We start from the raw sequence: 26,347 nt of genomic DNA on the forward strand, positions 1-26,347 counted from the left end.
TTTTGTCTTTCTTTTTGTCCCTAAGGCTTAACAGGATACATGCAACATAGTATATACTTATTGACTTGTGTTGTTGACTGAGCTTTGAAGGAAGCCAGGGCTTGTAAAAGGAAGGGGTGTGAAAAGAATGTGTTCAAGGCATGGAGGAGGACAGCTTGAATGCATTATTTTCCCTCCTTTATTCCCCTCTCCTCCAAACTTCTCTATCTCTATCGAGAACAATACCATTCTTCTAGGGACCCAAGCACACAGTGTCAGAGGTAATTGGAGGACTCTCTATTTCTTCAGAGTAGGTCTGACCACGTTGTGCCCCTTCATCAATAGACTTCCATGGCTCCCTACTACCTCTATGATCTGATATAAATGCTCCACTTAGCGCTTGAAGCCCTTCCCAACCTGTACCCATCTACCTTTGCAATCTCCTTACTCATCCCCACCTTCCACTATGCTGTTCTTTTTGCTGTTGCTTCCACATTGTGTCCATCTCCATACTCTGTACTGGCTGTACCCTATGACTGGAATGCCCTCCCTCCTCATTTCTGTCTCCTAGCTTTGAGACTTGGCTCAAGTCCGTACTCTTCAAGATGTCTTTCCTGGTCCCCCTAGCTAATAGCGCCTCCCTTTTAGATGACCTTTAATATGCACTGTATAATAGATTCATAGATGTTGTCCCTTCTGTTAGAATGTGAGGTCCTCGAGGACAGGGTCTCTGTTTTTGCTTTTCTTTGTATCTCCAGTTCTTAGCATGGTGCCTGGTACACAGTAGGTGCTTAATAAATGTTTGATAACTGATTATCTCCTCATTTTGTTTAATTCACTCATGACTTTTTAAAAATAATATTTTTTCCTCAATTACATGTAAAAACAATTTTTAACACTTTCATTTTTAACGTTTTGAGTTCCAAATTTAGGTTTAAAAAAAAATATCAACCAAGTAATATTAAGTGTCTACTACGTGCAAGGTACTCTACAAATGTTATCTATTTGATTCTCACAACTACCCTGGGAAGTAGGTGCTATTATTATCACCATTTTACAGATGAGGAAACTGAGGCAGACAGCAATTCAGTGGCTTGACTAGGGTCACACAGCTAGTAAGTGGTAGGATATATTTGAACTCAGATCTACCTGATTCCAGGTGCAAGGCTTTATCCACTCTGTCACAAGATAGAGCTTATGTTTCTTATGTGTCCTATGATCCTACTCTTCACTGCTTTGATGCTTTTAGATAATTGTTTAACTATTATATGTTCTATTCAATTTTCAGTGGAAATAATCTGCCTAATTTAAAATAATAAACACAAAATATGATCCTAGTGATGGGATCCCCGTGATTCCCAGAATAGACTATAAAGACCCCAGCCAAGAAAACGAACTCCCATTTCCATAGTAGTAACAGAACATACCACTGGTGTAAACTACCCGGAACTGACCTGTTAATTGCATTTTCAATGCCTCAGCCAGCAACATCCCATTCTCATCAAGAGCATCCACTTTAATGGTATGGACGGTGTTGGGTCTGAGGGGGGCAATTGTGCCTAGGAGCGTGACATCGTTGAAAAGGGCAAATATGGAACGGCCTAACGTGTTGACAGGAGTGACTGTGACCTTGTAAGACACAGCACCGGAAATCTTGGCCCACCTCAGATTAATGCTCGTGGAAGTCACATCACATATAGAGACAGTGAAGTCTGCTGAAAAGCCAAGAGATTCTTCAGTTAGCTTCCCATTATCTGTAAATAAATTCTAAGTATGCTTAGAATTTCCTAAATGAAGGTGGGTTCATACATAGTAGGCAAAAGTTAGTGAGGAGGGTTAATTACTAGAACTATCTTAGCATATTGGTAGAGGCAAGAAAGGGGACCAGGTTGGCTTAAAGGCAGCATTCCCAGAAACTTGCAAATGATCAGTGGAGCTCAAGAGTGAAAAGCACAGAAAAGAGGCAGTTTACATGGGGCTTTTCCAGATGAACCATGAGTAGCTGGAGTTCATTTTGTTTTCCACCCATAATCTAATTTTTGGTAGGTTTCTGTAAGCGTGTGCCTATTCTCCCACATAGATACTGAGCTCATAGTAGAAGAGTGTGACCGAGGTTTATGTGTAGATTGTGATGTATTTATTATGTATATGCTTTAATATGAGTACTTGTAATTTTATTAATTTTCTGCCTTATTATAAAGTAAATGGTTATGTTTATTATCTTAATGTCATTATTGTGAGGGCTTAGTTGTGTAAATAGAAATGCATTGATGAGGGCTGAAGAGCTAGGAGGCTGAGTAAGAGAAGTATATTCCCACCCCCCACCCCCCAGAGGTTTGCTCTTAGGACCTTGAGAGAATTTTAGTGGTGGTGGTTCTTCTTTGGGAACCTAGATCTTTCATTGTGAAGGCAGGTTGGAGTGAGAAAGCCAACTCATTACAAAGTAGATTGTCACCCAATGAACCCTTTAAAAGCACTTTAGAACAGAAAGTGGAAAATATTATTTAAGTCATGTATTACCTCAAAAATAGAATGGAGCAAACAGAAGTCAAGGACTTTATGAGACAACAAGAAATATTTGTACAGTTGAAAGATTAAAAAAAGATAGAAGAAAATGTAAGGTACTTACTATCAAAAATAATTGACCTAAACAAACAAAAAATAAACCCATTGCCTCACCAAAAAGCAAAACAAACAAACAAACAAACCAAAAACAATTGACTTGGAAAACTGGTTGAGGAGAGATAATTTAAAAACCATCAGACTCCATGAAAATCATAAACAAACAAAAAGTCTAGATGCTATTTTTTTTAAAAAAATGCCTTAAAACCAGAGGTCTAAAGGAAAATAGAAAGAATCCACTGATCATATTCTTAAAGAAAACCCGAACTGAAAACTCATTGTTTGTCAAAGCCACTTCCAGAGCTTCCAAGTCAAAGAAAAAAATACTGCAATAATTCAAATGTCAAGGAACCAGTCAGGATCAAACAAGACTTAGCAACAACTACTATAAAGAAGACAAAATCTTAGAATGTAATATTTTAAAAGCCAAAATAAAAGGGATTACAATTTATTCTGCGAAACAGAGTATAATCCTATAGGAGAAAATATGGATTTAAAAAAATAGAATAGAGAACTTCCAAGCATTCCTAATAAAAAATACCCAAGCATAATTGAAATTTTGACATACAAACATAGGAGTCAAGAGTAACACAGAAAGCAATCGGAAGGAATTGAATGATGATGAGGAATTTATATTCTAATGTAAGAATTTAAAGAGATGTGTTTCTTTAGACTTCTATTGTTTTCAAAGGTAACAGAGGGAACTAATTAAGAAAAACACAGGGGCTGGGTTTATTATTATTGTTATTTTTGGTCGTATGAGATGAAAGAAAAAGGAGGAGAAAGGAATGCATGAGGAAAGACATAAAGAATAAGGGAGAGGAACTTATTATTGCTAAAAGGTAGGTAGAAAGAGTAATTATCCCATGGTGTCACTCCAGCATGAACCAGATGAACACAGACACACAGACACACATACACACAAAGAGTTTTAAGAAAAAAATACATTATACTCACATTCAAAGAAATAAGTTGGAACTAGAAAAGGGAAGGGAAGATTTAAGAGGGTAAAGAGAAACATGGAGGAAATATTCACAAGACAAACAAACCAACTTAGGAGGGGTGATTATAAGGGATGATTAAAATGAGAGGAAGAAAGTATAAGAAGCAAATACTGGAGTCTGGGCTTAGTGAAGAGAGGAGGGGAAGAGGAATAAGAACAAACTGCTTCAATTTTTAAATTAGATGGAGAAAAAAATGAGCCAAATGGGTAATTTGCCATTGAGAATTGCCCACAATTTGAACCAGAGACTTGAGGGGTCAGGAACTGTTTGGGACATGGGATATAACGTGGAGACTTATCTTTGTTTGCAATAGATATTTTGAACCAAAGTTGACCATGTTTCTGTTAATGATAATAGCCAACATTTATATAGAGCTTTAAGGTTTACTAAGATACATATGTATATATATACTCACATACACATACACATATACACATATAGATATAGATACATTTGATCTTCACAACAAACACTGTGAGGTAGATGCTATTATCTCCATTTTACAGATGAGGAAACTGAGAGAGGTTAAAGGACATACCCAAGGCCATCAAACTAGTAAGAACTGAAGGCAGGATTTGAATTTATCTTCCTCACTCCAAGACCATCATTCTAGTCATTATATCATCTAGCTGCCTCAAGAAGAATGATATGTATTGACAGTTTAATTCTTTATTTTTCGTTGACATTGATGCCTCCTTTATTTGGCTTTGGACACTTCAAAGCAAAGAGCAACATCCTCTATCAATATGGAATAAGCCATTACTGCTCTTTCTTAGTATGCATTGCAGTTTGGGGGTGGGGCATAGCTGGGGAGAGAGGGGAAATGAACACAAACAACTTGACCAAACTATATTTCCTCTGAAACATGGGCAGCACACAATGAATACCAATTTTAATAGGAGCAGCTGCAATATAGACAAGGAAAGATTATGACCCTTTCTTTCCATAATTATACATAGGGGGAAAAATAGGAAAAACTAGTTTATATAGATAAAATATAAGTTAGATAAGTAGCATCCTGTGATACACATATACATGCAAGCACACATATTGGAGTAAACTAAGATCTTTTGCCCAAAGCTAAATGAGTATTACAGGCTTAAGGAACATCCTTAATTACTACAAGGTGAATTGGGATTCTTGCCCCAACTGCCTCCGGTAACATTGGGTTAGGGGCATCAAGTCATTGGTAGATTCATGGACTCTGAACTAGTGGTGCCAGGTGCCATCCCTCATAATATCTCTGGAGAAGGATAGATAGATACATACACACACACACACACACACACACACAGAGAAGAAAACCGGGGTATTTTATGTGGGGGGTACTGAATTATGTACTTTGGCTGTCCATCTATGCTGATCAAATAATTGAATAACTGCCAAATTGTCATTGTACTTTGTGCTATATGGTCACTACTGATAAATGTTGTCCTCTGTAATTTTTTGGGGGGGATGCAATGGGGTTAAGTGACTTGCCCAGGGTCACACAGCTAGTAAGTGTCAAGTGTCTGAGGCCAGATTTGAACTCAGGTCTTCCTGAATTCAGGGCTGGTCCTCTATCCACTACACCATTGTCCTCTGTAATTTTAAACTGCAATAAATATGGTAGCTTTAAAATTAAAAAATAAAGCTTATATGAAACTCACATGTAGTCATAGAACCATTATAGACTTAAAGTTTCAGCTCTATGCCTTAGAATTGTAGAATTTTAGAACTATAAGGGACACCAAGAGGGATCATCTAGTTAAATCCCCTGCCTTTGGGAAAAAACAGATGGTAAGACTATCTTAAAAAGAGAATGATCTATTTTTTTTCCCTTTATATTTCCCAGAGTTGGAAATTCTCTTTAGGGGAAAGTTTAGGCAGAATTAAAAATTAGAAATATAGTAAGAGATCAATACTAAAAATATTTATAGCATCATTTTTTAAGGTAGCAAAAAACTGAACAAAGTGAGTCTCCATCTTTTTAGGAATGATTAAATAAATTGTGGCCAATGAGTGTAATGGAATGTTATTGTATCCTAAAACAACAGCCACCACAATGAATATATGGATTTAATGAAATATGGGAAGACCCATATGAACTGATGCAAAGCAAAGAAAGCAGAAGCAAAGAACAATATACTACAACTACAATAGTATAAATGAAAACAGCATTAGAAGCCATTAGAATTCAGATCAAAATCAGATCTTTGTTTCAGAAGATCTCTGGTGTTGAAACATATTTCTCTCCTAACAATATGAAGTGATATACCATAAGGCTATAAGTAAGCGGATAGGTGGTGCAGTAGATAGGGTGTGGAATTTGAAGTCAGGAAGATCTGAGTTTGAATCCTCCCTCAGACACTTACTTCTTGTGTGATTTTGGGCAAGTCACTAAACCTCTTTGTGCCTCATTTCCTCATCTGTAAAATTGGGATCATAAGAGCACTTACCTCTTAGGGCTGTTGTGATGATCAAATGATATAATATATGTAAAGCACTTCACAAACCTTAAAGAATTATATAAATGCTAGCTATTATTACATGTAGAATGTTATATATCCTGAAAGAGGTGTAATGGTTTGTTTTGATCAATTGTGCTTTTTTCAAAAAGTAATAGTTGTATTTTTAAAGTATTAATTAAACCCTTTAAAATGTAATAAAAGAGTAAAATTTCTAATTTACTCCAGCTCCCCCAAAGTGGTTAAAAAAAATTTATACCCTAGTTTCTTAACTAATCGTGAATAAGACAACATTCTACTTCTTTTCATAGAAAAATAAATCAGTTTATAACACAACAATGATTAACATTTCCACTGACTTTTAGGATTAATGCCATACTTCCAAGGGCTAAAAAAAATGGATTTTGCCTTAAATTGTTCCTATTTTCATAAAAACTCATTTTTTGGTTGGAGTCATATCAATGAATTAGCTTGTAGATAAAGAAATAACCAGCCCTATGTTACTTCAGAAATGGCATTATGAAGGATACTGCATTTGGACAGACCTTGTTACTTTTATTTGTTCATTTATCTTACCAGTTGTTGAATTCATTTCCTGACATAATTTGAATGTTTCAGGTGAATCCACAAAGAAAACAATGGAAATTAAAATCAACATATGGGTAAGACCCTGATTTTTAGAAAGTTTTACCTGCATTTGATGAAGCAATCTGAAAAAGAAAATTAGATTAGAACCAAAAAGAAAACTGCCATTTTGGAGGAAAATATCAAATACAACGAGATAATATGAATGATTTGCTATATTTTTCTTACGTACTTTGCACCCTGAATCATTGCAATGCATTTATTTGCACAAACTGGTCTGTGGCTATTGGGTTCATTGACAAAACAATCACAAGGTAGAGGGGATCTTGCTGGGTAGATCGCATTACTATTTCTCATTTCTCTCTGAATCTGTCTATTGATTCAGAAGCATGAGTCAGTGGTTACTGACAGATTTTTTTTTTAACATTCTTGGTTTTAGAGATATAATGATAATGTTGCTTTCTCTCTTTAGTGTATTTGTAGCATTTAAAAGGGTTAAAATAAACAACTAACAGTACTGTAAGATATTGGAGTGGTCTAAAGAGTTTTAATTACTTTTTAAAAAATTAATAATGTGTAATGTTTCTTCACCACAAAAATAATTGCAACAAGAAATTAGTTGAACTTACCACCTTAAAACAGATGAGACTGACTCCAATTAATGACATCCATTTCCCAGGTGTACTAGCCATTCTGCTAGACACTGACTGATTTTTGTTAGTGAAGAGGAAAAAAGAGAGCAAACAGTGCTTTAGATAGCCAGGATACCTGTAGTCTATCTCTGCAATGCTGGCAATAAACACTGGAACATAGCTCCACCTCTCTAGCTTTGTTCTGATCTAAAACTCATTGTATTTGGGGGAGGAGAGAATGGTAAAAAAGAAAAAAAGTGAAAAAGACAACTACCCAACCAAGAACCTTAGATTACTTGAGTTTCAAGTAAAAGTAAGAATCTATTATTTGTCTGGCGAGTTGCCTTTATTTTTAAATTTATATTTAAGTGGCAACTAGGGTTCTCTATAATTTACTTTACAAAAAGAAGGTCTTTCCCTGTTAGACTATAAACTTCTCCTTCAGACCTCATGTAGCACTTTGTAATGTGGTGGAACGGAAAGAGTACTAAATTTGGAGAGAAATCTTGGCTCTGATATTTACTCGTGTGACCATAAGTAAATCACTTAACCTTGTAAGCCTCAACCTGTAAGATAGCGATGACAATACTTGTATACTTGACAAAACTTGTACCTCATGGGGCTGTTGTGGGGAAAGTTTTGTTTATCTTAAAGTGAAGATAAGTTACAATTACATAAATGTAAGTTATAATTAATACAATTATGTGAGTTTTTCATCAGTAATGTTATAAAATTGTCCTTCACAAAGTCCTATTCTAATATCTTATCATGACATGGAGGTGACTTTGGGTTTGGCCATATACCCCCGGCCCCAACCTATCTTTCTAGCTTTCCTGCAGCCCAATGAGGTAAGGACACAGATATTTTGGTATGTTGCTCAATCATAATTTTCTTTAACACAATTATTAATTGTTTCCCTTGTTTATTGTTGGACCATTTATAATTTAGGATTTCATTGTCAAGCTTCCATCTGAGTCTATGTCTTTTGTTTATTCCCTCTGAAAAGATTACTGTTTTATAGTATTATGGCCTAAAAAAAATGTGTTCAACATTTCTGTCTTTTTTATATTTGTTTGCAATATTTCTGTACCCTAATAAATGGTCAATTTTCAGAGAAGTTACATGTGGTGCTGAGAAATATGGATCTTCTTTAGCAGTCCCATTTAAAAGATACCATAAATCATTAACTTCTACTTTCTCCAGCAAATTGTTCAATTCTCTATTTTTTCTTTTATCTTTTTGTTAGATTTGTCCAAAACTGAGAGGGACATTAAATTTCCTGCTACTATTGTATCACTGTCTATATCTTCTTGAAATAAAGTTAATGTTTCTTTTTAATGAATTTAGGTGACATTTGGAGCACATAAGCTTAATACTGATAGCAATAGTTTTCTTTATGTTTTTTTATTTTGTGAATGTTTTTGCCTTGCCTTATAGAATGATTGCAACTTCTGCTTTTTTAAAAATTCACTTAATGCATAGTAAATTTTGTCCCACCCTCTCATTTTTGTTCTATGTGTGTCTTTATTTTTTAATGTGTGTTTTTATAAGCAACATATATAACATTTTAGTTTTTCTATTCAGTCTGTCACTCTTTCCATTCTGGGGGGTTGGTTATTACATTCACATTTAAAGTGATAAGAGTTAGGATTAAATTTTCCTCCATTAACTCTAACATTGGGTTGTTTATTTGTTTTTGGTATTAAATATTGTCCCCCTTTCTCTGTAAAGACAGAACTTTGCCTCTTCAGTTGTTTTAGCTTTCTACCATAGGGCAACCTTATTCCCACAGGCTTTTTTTCTTCTCACCCTCAAACCCCTTCCCTAGTTTTTTGTTACCCTTTTCTCTAGTTCTGGAGTTTTGCTTAACTTTAGTTCTTTTTTTAAAAATTTCTTCCTTTTGCCTGATTATTTAATTTTCTCCCTCTTTTTTTCTCAGTTAAGTACTCAAGTAAAATCCTCAGTCTTCTCTTCCCCTTTCACTTGTTTTGTTTGTTAATTTTTAAATTTAATTTTCTGAGCCTTTTTTTCTAAAAAAAAAAAGATTTCTGTTTCTCATTCTCTTCTTTATCTTCCCTTTTGCCCTATTTTAGACTCTTAATCTTTGACTCAGACTCTTATATTTATTCCTTCTATACTCTCTCTATTACTTATGAAATTAAAATAGTTCACAACACTCCCAAGTGCAGCCTGAACCAGATTAAAATGTAATTGGGAAATATTCAATAAAATAAACAAAAATACAATTAGATATTCATGATAATACATTTTAAAACTAAATCAATATATGACCGGCAGGAATACTTACACAAAGATTAGTAGCCATGTTTCTACTTGAGTTTGACATCCAATTGGAGAGATGCCCAACAGGACTTGCTCATTTGGGGTTGGCACTTAGGAGAGAAACTAGGGCTAGATAGATCTGGAGTCATCTTCATAGAGATGATAATTGAACCTATGAGAGTTGATAGTGATCACTGAGAGAGACAGGATATGTAGAGAAAAGAAGGCTGAAAACAGAGCCTTGAGAAATGCACATAGATGGAAAGTGAAACATGGTTGAGCTACCAAAGGACACTGAGAAAGAGCAGTCAGACAGATGGGAGGAGAAGGAGGAGAGAACAATCTTGTGAAATGAGAAATTTGAGGGAGTTAAAGGAATTGACGACAGTGACATAAGCAAAACCAAGAGAACAATATACACAAGGACCCTAACAGCATAAAAGAAATCACTAAAATATTCTAAATGCAAATCAATACAATGACTCATCTTAAATCTAGAAGGCTAATGACAAAAAATGCCATCTTCCTCTTGGTGGAGAAGTGGTAGACTATAGTTATGGAATGAGGGAAATGCTGTCACACACAGTCAGTGGATTTTTTTGTTTGCTTTTTGCTTAACTGTTTTTTGTTATAATGGACGGCTGTTTGTGGGTGGGGGGATTACCGGGAAATGAAGACATTTCTAAAAAACAAAAAAGTTTTTTTTTTTTTAAGAAAAAACTAGTAAAGGAGATAGAGAAGGATAAGTTGGAAAGCTGGGACAACTAGAATAGTGGAAGCTAAATGAGCAGTGTTTCAAGAAGTTGAGTACCCTTGAATTAACCAGGCACATGTGAAATTGTAGATCTCACTAGCCAAGTAAGGCTGACCCCAAGAGATAGTTAGGGATGCAATAGTGGGCTCAAATAAGAGGTAGTGATACTTATATCCCGTTATAGGCCAGGCCCCAATGTAATATGTATGGGCTATTCCTTTTGTGCACGGTCATGGCTTACAAATCTTGCAACTGCTTCCCTAGTCTCTTGGCAACAAGTACTAAATCCTCGGGGGAGCAAGGTATAGAAATCTGCATCCAAAGAGTTGGTTTACTTCTCATGCCCCCTCAGCATCTATGAGTATATCCTAAAAGAAATGTCACATTTTTCAATTAGATAAGCAGCTTTCAATAAACCTGAAACAGATGCTTATCACAGGCTCTTATCTAAGGTAAGACTGTATCCCAAACTTCGGGCAGTATACTAAGCATGGTCACAGATAGTAATATATAAAAAGGAACACACATACTACTTGTTCTCTGTATCACCTTCTCAAAAGGTTTTTTTGGTCTAGTTTTGATACACTAGTAAATAATTGTATGATTATCTGAAATATCTTGGTTGAAAAGGTTACAATGTGGCCAAAATGCCAAAAGAACGTAGCCTCATATCAGCAACGGGATGTGCTGATAGAGTATTTCCAGCTTAAAGAAGAGGTTGAAGGATTGGTAGAGCAGGGAGTTTTGTGGAATGAAGTATAAAATGCGTAAGAGAGATCACAGGGTGCCAATAGCTGCTAGCACTGGAAGCTGATTGCAAGTGAAAGACGCTGCTGCTCCATAACTTTGTGCAGGTAGAGTTTACTGATATGCTTAAGAGTGATATGCCTGGTTAGAACTTGCTGTATGCTTGAATTGCAGAGCTGCTGGGTCTTGGTGAAATTATCTGCTCTCTACTTCCTCCCCTGCTCCTCTAGTTCTTCCTGATAAACTGACATTTCATACCTTTTTGGAGAGTCTTGCTCTTTTTTACCGCGTTTATTTCCTGTTTGTACTTCTATAATGAATTTGTCTTCAGATAAAGAAACGTTGATTTTTATTGTATTCTGAGCAAGTGTTTGCTATAGAGAAATGGGTAAGAAGGGGAAACACAAGCAGAGGTTTCCGGTGTGTGTGTGTGTGTGTGTGTGTGTGTGTGTGTGTGTGTGTAACAGAACAGAAAGATCAGTCTGTTTAGTGGCTAGGGATAGAAAAAAATATTTTTCTTAGTCTGGAGGTTCCAAGTTTACTGAATCCCGTGAATATTCAATGTAACTAGCTCCAGAGATAGAGTTCCATCTCTGAGGAACAGAGACAAGGTCAGTTTGGATGGACCTTAGAGTGTGGCAAAGGCAGTGTAGCATGTCCTTTAGGGTGATTATCCCAACTTAGTCCTCTCAGGATCCTAGGGTTAGCCCTGAAGGATTGGGAGTGGTAGTGAAGTGTCTTAACTAAAGCTATATAACTCACTAGCCACCAACAATTTAGTTCCTGTTATGATCATTAGTTAATTATCAATTAGTCAACCACACTTATATGCCAGGTTCTGTGCTAAGTTCTGGAATACTAGAAAATAGGGAAAAAAAATACAAGCAAAAAGGAAGACAGTCTCTGCCCTCAAGTAACTTACATTCTAATGGAGAAGACACCTTATAAAGGAAGCTGAAAAGGGATGGGGGAAGAAAGGATCAAGAGTAGGGACATGATGGAAAAGGCCGGAGGAGTACAGCCTGGTGGGAAATGAAGAGAGAACATCTTCAAGATGTTCCCATTAGGTATGATGTAAATTTTCTGCTTGACTCTTTCTAGAGCCTTGAGCTTGAGTCCATCTGTCCTCGGCTCCAAATGAAGACACTGCCTTCAACTATTCTTTGCTGTTAGAATGTCAATGGGAAGATGGGAAGTCTAAAATCCTCTGGACTTCTGAAGTTTATGAAGTTGACCGAGTTCCCTCAGCCAATCTGAATATACTTCTTGTGCAAAGTCACAGTTGGTCACTGTCCAAAGCCTATGACTGAGGGATTGATTGAGACATGTTCTCAATTTGTGAAGGTATCAGGGACTATGTAGCATATTATCACTTTAGGTAGGGTGGGATAATTAATCTACTGACTCAGTGACTCCCACCTTTATAGGAGAATGGTATAATAGTTTAAAAGAGTGAAAAGATGGGATGGGGCCAGGTTGTGAAGGCAATCCAAGTAGAGATTATATTTTATCTTAAAGAAAATAGGAAGCCATTGGAGTTTATTGAGTAGGGTAGAAATATGATCAGATTTCCATTTAAGGTAAATTACTTTGGGGGCAGCTAGGTGACACAGTGGATAGAGCACTGGCCCTGAAGTCAGAAGGACCTGAGTTCAAATTTGACCTCAGACACATAACACTCACTAGTTATGTGACTCTGGGCAAGTCACTTAACCCCAATTGCCTTACCAAAAAAAAAAAAAAAAAAAGAAGAAAAAAGAAAAGAAAGAAGAAAAGAAAAAAGAAAAGGGAGAGAGAGAGAGAGAAGGTAAAGTAAACTACTTTGGCAGCTGTGGAATGGGAATAGACTCAAGGCAGAGAGACAAACTGGGAGGCCATTAAGGTGGTATTTGTGTATGTAGCCCCCCAAAAGGAGCTAGATAGGAGAGATGTTGTAGGGTTAAAAATGGCAAGATTTGGCAACTAATTGGATATACCTGGCTAGGAGGAGTGAGAATTTGAATAAAATGCCAAATTAAGGATTTAGGAGACTGAAAGAATGGTAGTATCTTCAACAGAAATAGAGAAATTTGGGGAAAGGGTGAAAGACAGAGTTCTGTTTTGGACACATTGAGTTTGAGATATCAGGGTTAAGTACTGCCAGAAATTACACAGCTAATAAGATGGACTTGAACCTAGGTCTCTCCTGACCCCGAGTTCAGCACTCTTTTCCTTACACCATGCTGCCTCCTCTAGGGAAAAGCTAAAGAATGAGAAAATGACAAATTGGTCACTATAGTTTTTTAAATCTACCATGCTCAATCAGCCTTAACATACACAGTGAGGTTTGTGACCTCTGAGCTTATTAACAAAGAGCTCATGAGTAGGATGGACCACTGGCAGCGAGATTATGTTACAACTGTATTTTTCTCTCTGAATTGGCCTATTGATTCTGAGGCCTGATTCATCAGTTGCTGACAGATTTCTCAGTGTTTTCGGTTCAAAAGGAAAATAAGAAGATATTTCCTTTTCTCAGTGTATTGCACTAAATCTAGTCAAAATAAAAAGCTACCCTTATAAAATTGTGTGACAGATACATTAAAAGCCACAATTTGTTTAGTCATTGCCCAATTCATGGGCAACTGCTTTGTTTCCAGTTGTTTGCTACTACAAAAAATTGCATGGTATTTCTAAGGAGTGATAAGGCAAGAATCAGGGGTGGGGGGGTTTGAATAGTACATGCCTGCCTTATTTCAGAAAAGTGGGAATATTGGAACTAGAAGAAGATGGTTTCTAGGGAACACAAACTGAATCATAAAAGTAAAATCCAAGACAAGAAGCATGTGCCCTCCGCATGAAAGGAAAATTGAGTGAGTACAGACTTTTTTCCTTTTGAGCCACTTCATGGACCTACAGTAATACATCTGCTGTCCAGTGTAAGTGCCAAAAGTCAGAACAGAATATTGTGATACCAAGAATCTCTACAACTACAAAGACTCACAATGGAAAAAAGCTATCCACATCCAGAGAAAAAACTATGGAATCTGAATGCAGATGGAAGCACACTATTTGCTCTCGTTTTCTTTTGATGTTTTGTTTTGTTTCTTCTTTTTTGTGGTTCCTCCCATTGGTTCTAATTCTCCTTTACATCATGACTAATGTGAAAATATGCTTAATATGAACGTAGAAGTAGAGCCTATATCAGATTGCACACCCTCTTGGGGAGGAGAAGGAGAGGGAGGGGGAGAAAATTTGAAACTCAAAAGTCATATGAAGTGAATGTTAAAAACTAAAAATTAATAAATAAATTGTTTAATAGAAAAAAAATCTTTAAATTTGTTCTTTTAGGCTTACCAAGGCTATTAAAATTCTAACATCTGTTTTAATTTGATTTTTTTTAAAAGTGAAAATCTTTATTGAAATCCCACTAAGGCATTTTGTTAATTTGCTCTGTAATTCACAAAGCTTCTGTCCTCAGCCTGTGAGTCACATCATATTATTCTGTATGAAACAATAAGCACAGAACATGAGGGCTACATGTTCAAAGGACTATGTTATATGAAATATATGCCATAACTATGTGAATAGGAATGTTTGTGTCTGCCAGAAGTGTTCTCTTCCCAGTAGGGGAACTTGTAGGAAAACCAAATAAAATGATAGAGACTAAGGGACAGGTAGTTGGTGCAGTGGATAGAGCACCAGCCCTGTAGTCAGAGGACCTGAGCTCAAATCCAGCCTCAGACACTTATGAGCTATGTGACCCTGATCAAGTCACTTAACCCTGATTGCTGAGAGAGAGAAGAGAGCTTAACTATTGTCCACCTCTCTTGAAGTCAGAACCCAAATTAATCAACAAACTAGAGAGGCAGTAGCATACTAGTATAAGAGGACTTGGGAGTCAAGAGACCCCATTTGAATCCTGACTTGCCACATACTACCAATGTGCCCACAGGCAAGCCACTTCCCTTGTATGATACTTAGTTTCCTCATTTGTAGAATTAATGGGTTGAACTAGGTTATCTTTAACATTTATTCTACCTCTAAATTCTAGGTTCCTGTAACTAGGTTCTGAGTTCAAATGTGACCTCAGACTGTGTGAACTTGGGCAAGTCACTTAACCCTGTTTGCTTCAGTTTCCTCATCTGTAAAATGAGATAGAAAAGGAAATGCCAAACCACTACAGTATCTTTGCCAAGAAAACCCAAATGGGATCACAAAGAGTCAGACATAACTGAAATAACTGAACAACAACAATGACAAACTAGATTCTAGGTTCCTATAACTCTAGAACACAAGGATGGAGTAAGATACACAAGGAGATCTGTTGGGTTAGACTGGATCTCACAGTCCTGCCTTCTTCTCCAGTACCTGTCTAGTTTTCATCTTTACAGGTTCAGAAGGTTGCTTTTTATCAATTCATCCCAAGGTAGTTTGTGAACTGATTCAAATTTAGTGAACTCACAAGGAAATGGCTTATTGGTTAGAAAAACAATTCATTGATTTATGAGGAATATGATCAAACAGATAGGACTGTTTGAACAGTCAGAAAATTTTTCTACCCAAGAGAACTTACTTGGGAAACTGAATTTCTTGATAACTATAGAATCAGAACAGAGACAACTGGATACTATTAAGGAATGTTTTCACGGTAGCCTTCTCCACCAATTTACTAAACTGACTGTATACTTGTGTTAACCAGTCAAAAAACATTTTATGTTCTACAAAGCTGTATATCCTGATAAATACTTACTCTCCAACTTTCCTTTTCTAGACTCTATAATGACTATTACCCCATTTATATTTGTCATTCTATTCAATAAATCAATTAAAGAATTTTTTTTTGGCTAGGCAAAAAAAAATTGCTCTATCTACTGCACCACCTATAGAGCACCAGCCCTGGAGTCAGGAGGACCTGAGCTCAAATCCAGCCTCAGACACATAACACTCACTAGCTGTGTGACCCTGGGCAAGTCACTTAACCCCATTGCCTAGCTAACAAAAAAAAAAAAAGAATTTCTTGAACTCCTTTCATCCTCCTTCTTTGTTTCAACATACTTTCTCATAATTTTATAGTTTCTAGGTTTATGTGTTATTTTGCAATAATTATATCTTAAGTATATCATCATATTATCAAGAAAGCCATTTCTTATTGCAACATAGCTACATGGTTCTAGGCAAATCACTTAAACTCTCCTACCCTCACTTTCCTTATATGTAAAGTGGGAATAATACCCCTAGCATTTATTTCACAGGGATGTTGTAAGGATCAAATGACATAATGTATTAAAGCTTTGCCAGCCTTAGAGGACTACACTTGTCAAATGTTATTAATTATTGGTGTTGCTATTACTATTGTTACTGCAATGCAGGTTGCTTCTAGGAATGATCCCTATTAATAATTCCCAAGTGTAGATCTTCATAAATTTCAATCACAGGATGGTAGACCGTCCTAATGAGGTCTCATTTTTTTCCTGACTTTTGCCTCAATCATCTGTGGGAGATGACTGATAGGTCTTGGAGGTCAACATTATTTGGGTACCTATAGTCAGCCTACGTACATGGAGATTTGTGCATGAGGATTTAGGAGAATTCTGAACTTGCTGGTTATAAGTTTGCCAAATGTTGAAAGAAGTTATACCAAAGAGGTAAAATCCCAGTATAATATACTTCAACAGACAATTAAAGACTACTAAATGTTGTGTGACCTTAGACAACCTTTTTGAGACTCAGTTTTCTCATTTTTATAACTGGGAGGAGGGGGATGAGGGGGGATGAGGGTGAGTTGGACTAGACATACTTTTAGCTCTAACACTTTCTATGTGATTTATTATTATGCTGGAATTTTGTGAAATTAAAACGCCTAAAATGAAGAGGCCATTTACTGAGGTTTGGAAATTATTTTTATATTTCATATTTTTGTTCCAATGATATTTGTTGTAACAGGATTTGACCTAAGTATATTCATCATGCCTACATGAAGTCAATCTGCTTGGATCTTAAGATCAATGACCAGATATTATTTGGTCACAATTTACCCTAATTGTAGGTATAGTAACTAGAGGGGAATAGACTCACAAATGTTAGTTTTGCAAACCTAAATCTATAATGTGACAGAAAGGATCATAGATTTATTTAACAAATAATTGTTGAGCACATATTATGAGCTTTCCCTATTTATTATAAATCCATATTATAGAATACAAACTGATCATTTGATGAGGCAGTGTTTTATTAGGGAAAGTATATTAGATTTAAGAGTCCTTGGTTCAGATCCTTTATTACTGAACAAATCGTATAAGCCTTCTATACCTGTTGACTCATCTAGGGAAAAAAAGGCAATAATATTTGTACTATCTGCCTTCTAGGGCTATGTGAATATAATGCTTGCAAATTTTAAAGTGTTATATAAATTTGAATTGTTAGTAATTTTTTTGGTTTATTTGATGAGGTACTGCTTCCTTGGAAAGAGAGAGGAGAAAAAGAGACATATACACACAAGAGAAAAAAAGAGACAGAAAGAGAAAGACACACAGGTATAGACAAAACATACCCAAAGAGAGACAAGTCAGAGAAGGCATCTCTGGGCAGTTGGTCATAGGCTTTAATAGCACAGGAGTTGCTGTCCATCAATAGAAATCCAACATGGTGGGTGAGCAACTGTCTACTTTACTGTAGGCAGAAGATTAATCAAGCATTAAGTGGTCAGTAATCTGTTTCTAGGATATGATGTGGTAAATCTCTGTGTCTTTGGCTTTGGAGTTGCTCCAGCATCAAACCAGTACAGTTCTTATTTTATTTCTTTGAGTAATTATAGCTCTCTACTGAGTATGGTCCATTGGGGGAGTTAGAGGAGCTGAATGACTGAAAATGGATGTGGTGAGCAGGGGGCTTACCTTTCAGAGGCACAGAAGAGGTGGAGGAGGGTACCATTTTCTGGAGGACCCGCATGGTTACTTTGAAAGGAGTGAGCTGATTTGGTTTGGGTGCTTCCAGGCAGTCTATCTTAATATTAGACAGGCAGGTGGGATTTGTGGGGACTCCTGGAAACCTGGGATTTCAGATAATGGGAATTTTTACTGCCCAAGTCATTACCCAGGTAGCCTTGGGGTAACAATTTTTTTATTCCACCACTTCTAAGGTGGGGGGGGCATGCCTCAGGGGCATTGTGAATTGTAGAGCCACTGGGACCCCTCTCTAGAAGCTTTTCCTATCTTTGTATTAAGGTACTCTGTGAGGATCATCTTCTTTTTAAGTATTCCATTTTATTTTGCGATGTATGATACATGCCTCACAAACATTTTAATACTTTTCATGGGTGATAAAAAACTAAGGCCATTCTCTGAGTTTTCATATCTTGGTATTTTTCATACAATCCTCTTATAAGATGAAGCAGTCAACAAGAATTCCTTTTGAAAACAAATTTTAAGTAAAGGCAACACAGTCATTGGCAAATTCCTTTGTGTCCTGCTTCACTGATCACAGATACAAGTCAATAAATGCTTTGGATTTAAACTATTACCTAAATGTTGTCATAAAGTGATGTTTACCAACAACAGTAACAAGTGTTTAGAGACCACAAGCCTAAATAGTTTTTTTTTTAATGAGTTAATAAAAAGAAACCTTTGCCTAAGGGGCATAGTACAGAAATATCTGAAACTGTCAGACCCTTGACCCTTGTCAGTCACTAAAAGCAAGTCATTCATACAAAGAAATGTAAACAATCCCCAAAAAGTTCCCCCAGTGGAACTGTTGCTGTACAGTATACAAAGGGCATGGCTGTTGGGACCAGAGCTCAGAGACTGTGCAAAGAAAGCAGGAGGTCACATTTCCAATGTACTTTTGATGAACAATCAGTTCACACTCTTCAAACTAAGGCTTCTGATACATTATTGTTAGAATGATTCCAATTTCCAATTGACCTAATTGTAAGGCATTCTAAGTGGGGTACTAGTTTTGCATTTTAAATTTTACTAACAAAGTAACAAGTAAAATTTGATATGAAACCTTTAAAACGAGGTCTTCCTTTTTTTCCTTATTAATGTATTGATTTTTAGTTTTTAACATTCACTTCTATAAGATTTTGAGTTCCAAATTTACTCCCCATCTTGTCCCTCCTCCCACCCCAATACAGCTTGCTTTCTGAATACCCTTTCCCCTAATCTGCCCTTCCTTCTATCTCCCCCCACTTCTCTTATACCCTTCCCCTTCTATTTTCCTGTAGGGCAGGATAGATTTCTATACACCATTGCCTGTATATCTTATTTCCCAGTTGCATGTGAAAACGATTTTTAACATTTGTTTTTAAAACTTTGGGTTCCAAATTTTCTCCCTTCCTCCCTCCCCACACACCCTCATTGAGAAGGCAAGCAACTCGATAAAGGTTATATTTATGTAGTCATGCAAAACACTTCAATAGTAGTCATGTTGTGGAAAACTAACTATATTTCCTTTCATCCTATCCTGCCCCCTGGTTATTCTCTCTTTTGACCCTGTCCCTTCTCAACAGTGTTTGCTTCTGATTACTCTCTCTCCTAATCTGCCCTTCCCTTTATCATCTCCCTGCACTCTTATTCCCTTCCCCCCTATTTTCCTGTAGAGTAAGATAGATTTCCATGCCCAACTGAGTGTGTATGGTACTCCCAAAATGAGGTCTTTCTTACACATCCCTCTCTCCCTTATAATTCACAAATACTAATCCTTTACCATGTACATTTAATGAATATTCAAATTAATAAGGTATTTTGTCTTGTGTCTTTGCTGATAATCCACTTAGATTGGGAAAAAGTCTGCTTACTTAGTAACCTTTCTTGTGGGTCTTGGAGGAAATCATGGTCCATGCTCTGTATAAAAGATGCTGACTTTTATTTATTTAAAATTTCATAGAATGGCAATTTTAAAATTGAACATTTGGACAAATTATAATAATTTCCAAAGACGTCAATTGTACCTTCTACAGATTAAGAGATTATTATCTTTGAATTGTAATATAGGCAGAAGAGAAACAGCTGTTTCTAGAGCACCAAGGTGGAGGATTGTAGAAGATGTAAGGACTAAAGATGCTTGGATGCATCTTTGCCATTTTCATATTAATTTTTCTGAGTCTGAAAGCAATGGAATATTACAAACAAGTATTAATTGCGTTAAAAGTTTTGAAAAACATATTTAAAATAAGTTTTTTTAAAGATGAAAAATGCAGAGAAAAAAAAAAATTTTCTCCAGTTCAAAGGGGGTACTGGGATGCTGCTTTCTCCAGGCAAAAACTGTTTATTTTATTTTCCTGTGAGGATTTTTTTAAAGAACTAACATTTTTAAAAAATATATTTCCACATTAGTTACATTGTAAAGAAGAATTGGAAGAAAGGGAAAAACCACGAGAAGAAACAAACAAAAAAAGTGAAAATAGTATGCTTCGATCTGCATTTAGACTCCATAGTTCTTTCTCTGGATATGGATAGCATTTCCAGTATTAGTCTTTTGGAATTGTCTTAGATCTTGGTATTACTGAGAAGAGTTAAATCTATCAAAGTTGGTCATCACACAATGTGGTTGTTAGGGTGTACAATGTTCACCTGGTTCTGCTCACTTCACTCATCATCAGTTCATGTAAGTTTTTCCAGGCTTTTCTGAAGTCTACCCGCTCATAATTTCTTATGTAACAATGATATTCCATTACATTCATATACCACAACTTGTTCAGCCATTCCCCAATTGATGAGCATCCCCTCAATTTCTAATTTTTGGCCGCCACAAAAAGAGCTGCTATAAATATTTTTGTATATGTGGGTCCTTTTCCCATTTTTATGATCTCTTTGGGATACAGACCTAGTAATGCTATTGCTGGATCAAAAGGTATGCACAATTTTATAGCCCTTTGGGCATAGTTTCAAATTGCTCTCCAGAATGGTTGGATCAGTTCACTACTCCACCAACAATGCATTAGTGTTCTAATTTTCTCACATCTTCTCCAACATTTATCATTTTCCTGTTTTGTCATGTTAGCCAATCTGATAGATGGGATGTGGTACCGTAAGGACATTCTTAAACACTTCTTTGGCATTGTTTCAATCTAAGGCAGAAATCTTAATAAAACAGAAGTTGTTTTTCTCTGCAGATACTTAGGCCTTGTAAGTAAGTCTAGCATGGACATGATATAGGTTACTCTTGCTCCCCACCAGCATGATAACAATGTTGTTGTTAATATGATCACAAAGTTCTTTTGGCCAGCATTCTACGTGTTGATGTGTCAGATTCTCGGTAGTGTCTTACACAGATCCACAGTACCCTCCCCACCCCATTGAAGTACACTGACATGATCACCTGGACATCTGTGGATGTTCCTGGTGGTAAACTCCTCACCAATGGTAGTCTTACTCTTCAATATGAACTCATTGCATGAGTGAAGCATAGCTCTTCTCAAACCCTGAGTCTCTAATTAATATGACTTTAAACAGGGAGTTACATTCTTTGATGTGAGACCCCATGGTTTTAGCACTTCCAACGGGACCCACGATAAAATGCTTTTGAAGCTATATTGCACATTCATAGCTTTGGGAATAAATGGGTATAGAATACTTTTTCCTCCTTGAAAATCCTACTCTAATACCTTAGCAGGATGTGGAGGATATGACAACTGAATGTAAGATTTGACCTTGCGAAGGTAGTCTCTGATAGATTTGACCCAACCAGAAAGGCTTTGAGTGAGCCTTGTAACAAAACTGTGTCTGCTTTATGAAGACTAGGGTAGCCAAGTGTGAAGAGACTCATTATCAGAAAAGTCCACTATGATTTAAGTCACAGTGGTCCACGAAACCAACAAAAATACAAAATGATCTTTAGTCCCATGTGCCTGCCTGCCTCCTAATTCCACCATGACAACTGCGGTAGTTGAAAAGAGGACAATGGGTACCAACATAGTTTTTTGCCTGAAAACATTTAACTGTTGAAACTCATGTGCGATCTTTGTCCGTTGACCAGTGACAACATACTACTGGAGAATATTAAACTTATCCATATTAATATTCTTGCTATATATGTAAAACCAGGAGACTTGAAGAAGTTAAATGGAATAAATAAATAAAATAAAGCTAAATGGAAGGACGAATTTCAGATCTTCCTCAGAAAGGAGTATAAAGGAGTTGGCAGAGCTGGTGTCATTATATGTCCAAACTCAACAGGAAAAATAATCTTGTGGAACACTTAGTCATCTCAGTTACACTGAGCACAAGCTAAGTATTATCACTACGAGGATAATTATTGTATATGATTCAATAGTCATGTCAGACAATGAAAGAGAAATTCTATGAAGAACTTGGTAAGGTGCTACTACCCAATACCTGTGTGTCTTTTGAAAAGTTTATTAAGCTTTTAGGGTCTCACTTTCCTCATCTGTAAAATAAATCTGACCTCTAAGTTCCCTTCCAGATCCCTCAGGAGATTCTCAAAGAGGGCACAAGAGGGAAACAGGGGAGGATAATGAAAAAAATGTATTGAAAAATGTGATCCAGGATCCATAAAGGGAAAACAAACCAAAACCAAACTAAGTCTTGTAAATGACTTTCCTCATGATTATAAATCACGAATATTTTCAAAAGGAAGAGAGTGAGAAGGGGTGGATGCAAAAAGATCAAACTTACAAGAAGTAAAATTGAGGCAAGACAGAATTAAGATAAGCTCTTTGAGGAGACTTTAACATTTTTGTCTTTTTATCTCCAGAACTTAGTTCATTGGATGCACTTAATAATGTTTGTTGATTGATTAACAGACAGGAAAAAATTAAGTAATTTTATTATAAGCTTATTAACTATTAACAAATATTCCAAAAAATTTAATTATAAAACCATAAGTAAATCATAAACTCAAACAATTTACAATGTTTTTTAAAGTGTGAATATTAACTTTTACAAAATAACAGTAATATTATTTCTGTGTTCCTGGTTTTTTTTCATCTTTGTACATTATTGGATCTTGTCACTGTTTAGTTGGTTTTTCTGATTTTGTTTTTTTCACTCTGCTTTATATTTTGTCTTTCCAGTCCCTTCATTTGTCATTTTTACGATACAATAATATTCCATTAGGTTGATCCATTTACTTACTTCCATACTTCAGCAACTTGTGATTTATTTTATTGGTGTGGATATTCCCTCCACTGATGAAGAACTTGACACCTTTATAACTTAGCTGATTGTTTCCCAGAGTTGCTTGGGCTCAAAAATCTATCCCCCTGAAGCTAATCTGGGGATCAGCCTCCTCAAACTTAGCTCGATCCCTGGATAACATACATCCATCTATCACTAGGCCTACATTCAAAGCCTTTCTGGCTTGGTAGGACCTTGTGCTGTTGTTAGTATAGCATTCACGAATCAAGCATGATGTCAACGCTGTGATGAAACATTGGAGGAGGACTTTATCAGGGGCATAATAATATGCCCCAATTTATTCAAACCTTCCTCAATTGTAGGACTTATGGCTTGTTTCCAGGGTTTTGCTATCATTTTGTATGGATAGGTCTGGAAAACAAAACCAAACCCTTAAGATACAGTTCCTGAAGGGTGATCATTGGGTCAAAGGTCATTGAGTTAGAATTCTTTAACATGGCTAGGTTGCTTTTCAAAGTGGTTGCACCAATTCATAGCTATACTGGCAGTGTGGTAGTGTACAAGTTTTCCCACTTACACAATTCCAACATAGAAATTGACCATTTAAAATTCTTTGTTAATTTGATGATTATAAAGAGGTACCTCTGAGTTGTTTTAATTTATATCTAATTATTCATTTGAGTCCCTAAGGTAGTTTTACTTGCATTTCTTCCTTCAAGTACTACTTATTCATCATCTCAGCACTTATTTCAGTCAGTTGTCTGCTCAGCATGAACTAGTTAATTAGAAAAGATGTCAAAGAGCAAATACCAAATTAGGATAATGAAAGAAACCATATATAATTACAACTTCTACCCAACCTCTTTCTGATAGATAAAAGCAAAGACATTATATTGGAGTGGTTGTGTCCAGTAGGTTCTACCCAGGCCACAGGGCCAGTCAGATCTCAAAGACGGCTTATTTTGGGGTCAAGGGTTTGGGTAGTGATAGAACTGGTTATCTCCTAACTATAGTCTTGCTCAAAAGTTAGGGCAGTTTGAGGACTTGGTAAAGGGACTTTAAAATGAGTTCTGTTTTTGTATTCCCCAATGTTCAGCATGCTTTGAAGACAGTAGGCACTTACTAAATACTTGTTGAAATTGGCTTGATACACAGATAACCTTTAGGAGCTATTCAGCTCACTTAAGTAGATCTGTCTTGCTTGCTTGTCTTTGTCATAGTGATGCTCCTGAATCTGTACTCTTCCTGCAGGAAAGAGGCCAAATAGAAAAGGGATTAGATTGGATTTGCTTGACTCTAGAGAGCAGAACTAGGAAAAACAGGTGGAAATGACAGAGAAGTGTGTTTTGGCTTAACATAAGGACAAAATTCCTAAAAATCAGAACTGTCAAAAAGTCGAATGGGTTGCCTGGGATTTAGTGAATTCCTCATCACTGGAAGTCTTGAAGAAGCAGCTGAATTCCTCTTGTTGGGAAGGTTTGTAAGGTGTATTCCTGGGTACACACAGGTCAGACTAGATGACCTCAGAGGTGTTCAACTTTGAGATTCTACGAGTAGATACGGTAAATACACACAGACAGAGTTGACTTAATCAGCGTGTGGCAGAGGAGAGAGCAGAGAGAGGGATAGACGCTGGAGTTTAGTCATTGGGGCAGAAAAGGAAACAGGTTGCCAATCAATGGAATATGTACAGAATATCAAGCTTAAGTCTGATCAAGAACTAGGGCCAAGAATTAAACTGAAATACTGGACAAGTTTTTTTTTTTAAATCTACTGTTTAGGGTAGTTTTTTTCCCTATGACAGATCTATTAATGACCTTATCCTTAGGAATCTGGGGTCCTATCTGGGACATTCTTCACAGCAACAAGATCTAGTTAACCTTTCACACTCTGTGTGCTTACCATTCCTCTAGGACTCCATAGACCCATTTCTGATAGTGAAAGTGGTGAGTAATGTGGCTGCTCTGATGAAACTCTCAGCCACCCTGCAGATTGACAAGTTTTTCATCGCTCCTACTCTATTCATGACACCTGGAGCCACACTTAAATCAGCTACACTCATACTTCCTCTACCCCCCTCACACCTAAAGATGGTCAAAAGTCAGATTGTCAAGGGTTCTTAAAGGGAACAACATATCCAATAATTAGGAGCATGGGGAGAGTGGAGCCTTGAAGAATTAACTGCAGAACCTACCTACAACCTCAGAATTGATATATAGATTGGCAGTCCAACGAGTTAGTCCGTCAGGGATATAAACTGCAAAGACACAACAAACTGAGAGTAGGACTGAACAGGATATAGAGTGGGGTTTGGATTGCCTATGGAAAAATGTGTTGTACTTCCAAAGATCTCAAATCTCTACCTAACATGAATATCCATCTTTTTAATGTCGGTATTCTCCCACTGCTGCCATAAAGCTACAAATAATAGATCACAACCTCTGAAGAATCAAGATTTTAGGTGATGTAGTTTTAGGTGATGGAGAGGTATAGATACAGTGGGTGTTGACATATCCAAAAAGCAGCATAAAAAATGAGCTGAAATATTGTACGATTGGAAAAGGTGAAGCAGTCATGTGATGAAAGTACATCCTACACCGATAGCCACAGAATGTCAAAAGATGCAGAGGAAAGTCTGTGGTATGGTGAGTAGATCCTTTACGGTAGAATTATGGTTATGTTACAGGGACAAGAATCACACAAGATTTGAAGGCTTGGATGGGTTGCAATTTGTGTCAATTGAAAGACTTGGCTATTTTCACCTAGAAGAGGGATCCGCCTTATTTTGCTTGTCCCTATAGAGCAGAACCAGAAGCAATCAGTGTTAAGTTGCAGAGACAAACAGAAAGGAAAAACTTGCTAACTAGTGCTGTCACAAAGATTCAGGAAGTATTCATCATCGAAGGTCTTTGAACAAACTGAGATGACCACCTTACGGATGTTGCAGAGGCAGCTCCAATATTTAGGTACAAGATGGATTAGATTATTTCTGAGGCCTCTTCTCTCTCTTGAGATTGAGTTCACTTTGGGGTTAGTAGCATTTGAGGTAACAGTTAAGGTGAATATATATTTAATACAATACTCATAATGTCCCCATCTTGTTCTTTAAGGTATATGTAACTTTCCTCTTAACTCTGTGAAGTAAATAACCCATAAGGTAGGTTGTCACAGCACGGCATATTGAATATAGTGATAGACTTGCAGTAAGTAACATCTGGCA

The 26,347-nt window shown here is 36.6% G+C and overlaps 1 protein-coding gene across 1 annotated transcript in view; it reads right to left on the minus strand.

The window, feature by feature from the left end:
• Positions 1–17,980, minus strand: part of FNDC7 (fibronectin type III domain containing 7) — a 37,940-nt gene extending 19,960 nt beyond the window's left edge. Inside the window, 2 exon segments of the mRNA XM_027856748.1 lie at positions 1,434–1,694; positions 17,926–17,980. Of these exon segments, the coding sequence (XP_027712549.1) occupies positions 1,434–1,694; positions 17,926–17,980 (316 nt within the window).
• Between the last annotated feature and the right edge of the window lie 8,367 nt (positions 17,981–26,347).

The sequence above is a fragment of the Vombatus ursinus genome, unplaced genomic scaffold (assembly GCF_900497805.2).
Source record: "Vombatus ursinus unplaced genomic scaffold, bare-nosed wombat genome assembly UNPS02011613.1, whole genome shotgun sequence".
In the NCBI taxonomy this organism is placed as follows: Eukaryota; Metazoa; Chordata; class Mammalia; order Diprotodontia; family Vombatidae; genus Vombatus; species Vombatus ursinus.